General features: G+C 58.6%; 1 protein-coding gene across 1 annotated transcript in view; it reads left to right on the plus strand.

Moving 5' to 3' along the window:
• Positions 1-6,725: 6,725 nt before the first annotated feature.
• Positions 6,726-7,170, plus strand: part of SORL1 (sortilin-related receptor, L(DLR class) A repeats containing) — a 39,286-nt gene continuing 38,841 nt past the window's right edge. Inside the window, exon 1 of the mRNA XM_009890774.1 lies at positions 6,726-6,839. Within this exon, the coding sequence (XP_009889076.1) occupies positions 6,750-6,839 (90 nt within the window). The 5' untranslated portion in view covers positions 6,726-6,749. The remainder of the gene's footprint in view (positions 6,840-7,170) is intronic.

Below are 7,170 nucleotides of genomic sequence, written 5' to 3' on the forward strand. Positions count from 1 at the left end.
GAGCCCCTTCCGGCAACCGCGGCACTGCGCCCTGCCTTCCTCTTCCCGGCGCGAGCCCCTGGCTACCCCGGCGGCGCCTCGTCGCCTCGTCTGCGGCCCGCCCTTGACAGCCTCCCCGCTCTTGCCTACGCATCCCTGCTCAGCCCTGGATGCAGGTACTCGGCTCCCGGATATCACGTCGCTACAGTACATCCCTATCACGTGCATCAATCCCGTCCCCTCCAGGGGGAAAGCCGGCCACGAACCGCGTCGCCTGCGAGGACTTTGCTTAGTGCAACAAGCAAGGAAAGTAAAAGAAGCCGTTTCGGCCGCCTACCTGCGTGCTGGGACGAAGCGCCTTCTGTGACCGTGAGGCTGGCTCTCTCCCGAGTGTCATGTCGTAGCCGCAACAGACAGCGAGGAGAAGCGCCGAGGCAGGAGGGCAGCCTCTGTCTGGCCGGTCCTGAGGGGCAAGAGAGAGGATCACGGTTGCAGAGTGCATTTACGCTGCTGGGCTGCTGTTGCAGAGACACAGGTCTCACCTTCGTCTGCAAACAGCCCTTTCCCTTCTTTGGAAAGGGCTTATCCGAAACACCCCCTGAACGCACACAGCGCACAAGAAACCTCTGCCTCGGACTGCATGGGGACAAAAGACATCTTATCTAACCGCCGGCAGCCCCTGCGAGGCCTCGCGCCTCTCCCCGCGCTCCCGTCGCCTCTGTGCCTCCCCGTCCCCGCAGCCGGCGTTCCTGCCCGCCCTCACAGCAGCTCCTCTCCTTCCCTCCCGGGAGGACCGACTTCATCGCTCCTGAGCTTCCTGTTTCCTGGTGCTAACCAGTCCTGCCTTTGAGAAAAAGGACCAGGTTTTCACCATTTCCAGGCCATTTACTACTCAGTGACCTTTTATCGGCCCACCTGCTTGACCTTAACACCCCCCCCCACTGACAAAGACCTAAGATGAGCTCCTCAGCTGCTAGCGCTCGGAGGACCGCATGCTTCCGCAGCCTGCATTAGATTAGAACCAACGCCGCACTGTGATGCCACTCAGTGATCTTTATCTTTAAGACAAGTTTTTCCAGGCAGCCGAGAAGATTTTGTCTCCCATTAACATAACGCCACCGCATTGCCCTTGTGCAGGAGGCGTTAGCACCTCTCTCTCTGTGGCACTGCGCACTTGCAGAGCAGCCAGCAAAGCACTCCCGGGGAGACGAGTCCCCTCCCCTGGCTGGGCACAGCCGCTCCTCGGCTTCGGGAGTCCCTTCGCCCCGTGTGCCGCGTACGCATGGGTTGTGCTGGCGAGCTACCCTGCAATACTGTTAGCACCGGGTCTAAATAGTGCCTGAGCAGAGCGCGCTGAAGCGTCTCTTCATTTGCGACCCTAAGCGCCTCCTGGGTAGAGAGCCCACCTTAGCTCCCTTCCCTCCCAACCTGCAGAGTGGCAAAGAGCCCCTCTTCCTTCCGAGGAGACAGGAAAGTGCCTCCCAGCGTAAATGCCACCCGGCTATGCGAACGGAGACGTCAGTCACTCTGCGGCGGCACTGAACCATATTTCATTGTGACCGGGTTTGCCAGCCCAGCAGAGACCTTCCCAGATTATACTTTAACCTTCCGGAGATGCCCTAGGCGGTGATGGGACATCCCGGCACAGGGCTGGCCGCGGGCTCCTGGACCCCCTGTCATCTTTGTCCTTCCTGGCGTCGGCGAACACCCCTCCCCGTCGCCGCCCCTGTCCCTTACCCCGCCGCCCCGGGAAGGTTCCGGCTGGCGGCGCCTGCTTTTGCGCTCGAGCTTGCCGGCAGAGACGGGTTCTCTGCGACCCACGCGGTCCCTGCTCCCGGCACCGCGGCAGCTGGGAAGGGTGTTTCTGGTTTTATTCCTTGTTTCCCTTTCGTCAGGCTCCTAGCAGACCCCGCTGTTGGACTGAGCAAGCGTTGCCTTGTCTCAGGGGCATCGCTTAAGCTTTCTGTAGCTCTAATGGCTAGCTCGTGGCATGCTTCACTGGCAGCACGTTAGACCTTTTGTGCAGCCTTCCTCCGTGCCTCGGCTACAGAGTGGCTTTCCTCGGCGCTTACCCAAACAGGCCGGGGCAGCCTCGATTCCCCGTCACCCCCAGCCCCATCATTTTAGAAAGAGAGCCCATCTCCGGGACGCTCTCACCGAGGGACCCGCTCGTTTCTGGGGCGAACGGGGCTCCATCCTCGAGCCCGGTCTTCCCCCTCCCTTACCCTTTTCCTTTCTCCTAGAAACAACAGCTAACCGAGAGCTCCGTTGGTGGTAGCTGAGAAAAAACAGCTCTGCCACCAGACGATTTCAGTATTAACACAATTAACATGGGCCTGGCGCTCTCTGCGATGAGTCACGCGTGTTTCATATCAATGATTTCAGAGCCTGGCATTTTCAGTCCAAGCCACAAGCAGCGCTACGGCAGGCACAGACTGTATTTTAAAATATCGTGGCAGGGCTAGAAACAGATGCTCGGGAGCAGAGCAGAAGGTACAGGCATGCAGCTTTAGCGGGAGCGCACGGGGAACGCGGCGTGCCGGGAATGCAATAGCTGCCCCATGACGCTCATCCGCCGTGCCGGGCTATTGCGTAAGCCCTGCCGGGGGGAGGCAGAAGAAACGGGGACAAAAGCCCGGCGCTTGTCCACTGCGGCTTCCAGCGAGCCGGAACGACGAGGAGGCTAGCGAGAGCACCTTGCCTTTGAAGCCCTGCGCTACCCGAGCGGCGGCTTCGCGTCTGACCCCTTTCGGCTACAGCCTTCTTTAGCCCCACGCTCATTCCCTTGCCTAACGGGTACCAAGCGTTGAGCTGATTCCTCTTCTGTGAGCATCCCCCGACAGCCTCCGAGCCAACATCCAAACCGCCGGCAAAACTCTGACAGCTTTGGCAGCCTGTCGCAGCCGCAGAGGCCTGTTGCTCTCCGATACCCTCCCTTATCTAGCCGTAGTCATAACCTGTTAACTCTGCAGAAATTTCCTGGGAACTGCATTTGTTTGTCAGCGTCCCATTTCCACTTACGTCACCAGGACCAGAAAAACACATCAGGAATCCCTGGGAGACTTTTTTCTGCACACCCACAATTTTACAGCATCGCGCCTCAGCCCCCAAGCAGTCGCGCTGCATCACCTCGTGATTAATAACGAGAGCCTGGGTCGAGCTACGCTCCGAGTCCTGTAGCCACAGCGGTAACTCTCAACAGAGCAAACCCATCGACGCACACCATTAGCTCCTGAGCACACTTAGGCGCTGGAGTAGCTCGGCGCCGCACGCAGGGCACCCTGGTCTGCTCGCCGCCCGACGGTCATCGCCTCGGGAGGCTCGGCGAGGCAATACTGCGGTCTGCGCGCAGCACCACGCGTCCGGACAACGTTCCCCCTCCCAGCCCGGCCAGGGAGCGCTCGGGCTCCGGCTGCGCCCCTCGAGCCCTGCGGGAGCTCCTACCTGCTCCGGGACGTGCTCCCGTGGGACGGCGGCTCCGGGGGCTGTCTCCTCGCCCTGTTTCTGTGGGGGATCCGTTCATTGGAAGAGTCTGTGAACAAAAATAATACATATAGTGTGAGCAAAGCTAGCGGCGTTAACTAGAGCTACAAGCAGCCTCCTCTATGTCTTGGCTCTAGTTCTCCCCTCCTGGACTTCATTTGGCACCTTACATCTTAGGAGGACAAATTAAAATTTCATGCATATTTCATATACACTTAATCACTTGGCAAAGACCAAAACGCTTCCCCATTAAGTGGAATTTATACTAAGTGCTTTCCATGAGGCACTGGGCATTGCCCATCCGTAGGTTACGCCGGCTCCCGGGGAAGGTTTCCCCCATTAGGGGAGGTGGGGGACCCTGTGAAGGCGGGCTCCTGCCAAACGAGCCTCCTCCGGGCAAACGGGGCTGGGGTACTCGTGTCGGGGATAACAGCAGCCTTATGGCAAAGCTGTTTCACAGAAAACAGCCCGGTCACTGGGACGTTGGGTGCTGTGCACCAGGAACACAACACAGTGCTGCTGCCCGGACCAGCAAAGACTCGGGGTGCCATTTGTTTCTCCCCTGAGCTATTTGGGTCCCCGCAAAGCTCCACAGGCCTTGCCCGTCTCCCGCTCCGGCAACCGGCAGAGCCGACCGCATGGGGCTCCTACGCCTGAGACACTGCTGCACGAGCCCTTCTCGGGGGACTTACAGCGTAAGGCATATCCTTCTGGTGGCTCCTCTTTCTTTACGACCCTTAGTAAGACACGCTCTAGCAGTCTTTAGCTACTCCTAAGCTTTCTGCTGAGCACAATCCCCAGGCACTCCATGCTGCTCTTCCTCCCTACTACCAGGGGACCAAACCTCTCCTGTGCCTGCTTTGGCCTTTATATAGGGGCTCTGCCCTAATTAGGCTGCTGGAGGTCACACGGCTCCTAACGAGTAACAAAGCTCAGCTGGCTCCTCCGAGCCCAAACACGGTGCCCTGGGTCTTTGGGTTTCGCTACCCCGCCCAGGTATCCCTGCTCTAAGGAGGGGATGCTCGGGGCATCGCTGTCTCTTTTCACCCACGAAAGAAAAAACCTGTGCAGATTTAGTGCTGAGGTTAAGGCAAGATGCAGGTAGGAGTCTCCTGTGGTTTTCCTGTTTTTGAAACTCTCCTACTGTCGGATTTCTTGCAGAAAAAAAAACGAGTGCTGCTGAAGTTGCCAAAATTGCCACAGAGGTGGTGACAAGCCCCTCTTGGCTGAGGGGTGCCGGGGAGGGCAGGGCAGCTCGGGCACATCTACACCAGCTTTCCCTGGGGAAGCGAACAAATCTCCCTCTTGAGGGGCTGTCCCGGGGAAGGGAACCTGGACAGAGTTGCTCACTTCTGTCTCGGAACACACAGCAAGAGATTCCCCCTCGCTATCCCTCTCCCCTCCAAATAACACCACGGCTCCAGACCGGCTAACAGACCTAGCCCTCTGCCTGAAGCCGGCAACCTCAGCCTGGAACCCCAAAAAACCTGCACCCAAAATAACTGCTATAGATGTCAGAGGCTGAGATGAGGTTATTCTGCTTATAAAGGACGGGAAGGGGGCTGGGAGCACAGAGCTGCTCCGGATCTGAGCCCTGAGGCTGTATGTTGGCTGTCTGGGTGGGCACCAGCAGTTCCTCCTTCTCCCCCCGTTTCCCTGCGTCCTCGCACAGCATCGCTGCTTTTTTTCCAGCGGGCGCTCAAGGCCATCGCTGGCTTGCTTTGCAGCGGATGCTGCCGCCTGACCTACATCTCTGCTGCATTTGCTATCTGCGTACTCCGACGTGGTCTGCCTGGCGGGGGTCTCTGCCTGGGCAGCCGGGGGTACCGGCCCTGGGGGGTGCTCGCTGCCCCCCCCCCCGCTAGATTATGATTACTTATTTTTTTTCCCCTTGCGTGAGCCTATTGCGTAAGAGGGATTTGAGGGCTTCTGCTTTGCTTTCCACCCCCCACCCATCCCCCCCCTTCAGAATAAAGATCTTGTTTTTCCAAGTGTTTTTCTTGCCGCTCGGTGGCGGATGTTAAACTGGCTCCTTACCCCCGGCGGCGCTCCTCGCTGATCCCAGGGTCAGCGGGAGCCGCAGGGTATCAGACCTAAGAAGGGCTTAGCCCTGTATTATTGCGGCTTCCCAAGGCCACGCGCTTAGGGGTTGCCAGCCGTGGGCTGGGCATACACCGCCGCTGCTGCAGCCGTCGGGGCGCCTGTCCGTGCCCGAGCTACTAGCCCCAACCTCCCCGGCTAGGCTTGCCGTCCCTGCTCGCCGGCAGCGGTCCTTGTGGGCACCGGCTTTGCCCAGAGGCTCCTGCACCTTCAAGCTCCCGCTGCCGTGATGCTGCGATCATTTTCCCAAAGACACTGGCCCTTCGTGGCCAGCGCTGTTACAGCGCTGCCACATACAACACGTGCACGGGGAAAAACGGGGTCGCGTACAACTGCGTTTGTGTTGGAAACCGGCACGTCCTTTAGGGTACAGAGGTCATCGCTGCCAGAAAGGTGACTCTGTTTCCCGGTGGCTCTTCGCCTAGTCAGCCTGCATTTACGATCGCTTCTCGGTCCTTGGTTTAAAGTTGTCCTCCTCGTTGTCCCCCAAATCCTATTTCTCTGAGGGCAAATAAAGGGAAAACGAGCCCCTTTAGGCACATGCATTTTGCCAACGTTTACATGGGGCCATGCTCGAACGTCACCCCGCCAGGGAAGCCTTTCCTTGCCTGGTGGCTTGCAGCGAGTGCTTGAACACCTCGCCGAGGTGGCTTCGGTATAAGTGGCGGCAACCCCGGCCCGGTGGCACCATCTGCGTAATCCCCGTCGCGTCGGCAGAGGTTTCCAACCCCCGTCCTGATGAGCGGCCGCCGGTTTGCATGGCTGTTCTTTAACCGCGAGTGGGCTTTACCGGAAACCGCAGGGGGAGGTGGGAGTGCGATGACGGCACAGCAACCTCGGACCACGGTGGGAAGGTACAGCCCTTAGTGCCGTAGCCGTGGGCTATGCTGTTGCCTTTCGGCACTCCAGGCGGGAGCTGAGCTCGCCCCGAGCGTGCCCACGAGCACGCCGCCCGGACCCCTCCAAGGTGTGAAGAGCCAGACGCACGGTGCCCCTCTGCCGTTCGCCTTCTGGCATATTTAAGTTCTGCCCCGTGTTCGAAGGAGCTTCCCCGAAGCCTGCGTATTCCCGAGGAGGAGCGGTACGAGCGGGTGTTTGCTCTCCGACTGTCCCTGCGGGCGATGCCGAGGCTCAGGGTACCCTTCTCCTTGGTGTTGCAGGTCAGCCTCAACGATTCCCACAATCAGATGGTCGTCCACTGGGCGGGAGAGAAGAGCAACGTGATCGTGGCCTTGGCCAGAGACAGCCTGTCCTTGCTGGGTCCCAAAAACAGCGACGTAAGTACCGCAACCCGGCGCCGTCCCGGCGTGCCTTCGTGGTTTCGGTGCCGGCGGCTGATGAGCTACAGCTTGCCTTTCTCCCGTGTTGTTGTGGGTTGAGAAACCCACAACAATTTATTCTTTAGACAATCATTCTGTCACCCTATGACCCCTCCCCACCCAGAAAAGGGAATCGGGAAAAACTAGGAAACCCGGGGGTTGAAATATAAACAAAAACTAATAGAATAAGACGAGATAATTAACATTAATAACACTAAAGAACCACTATTGATCCCGATACCGTTCTAAAGTATACAAGGATTATACTCGGCCCGTTTTATCAGCAGGA

This window comes from Charadrius vociferus, unplaced genomic scaffold (genome assembly GCF_000708025.1).
Source record: "Charadrius vociferus isolate BGI_N301 unplaced genomic scaffold, ASM70802v2 scaffold858, whole genome shotgun sequence".
NCBI lineage: Eukaryota > Metazoa > Chordata > Aves > Charadriiformes > Charadriidae > Charadrius > Charadrius vociferus.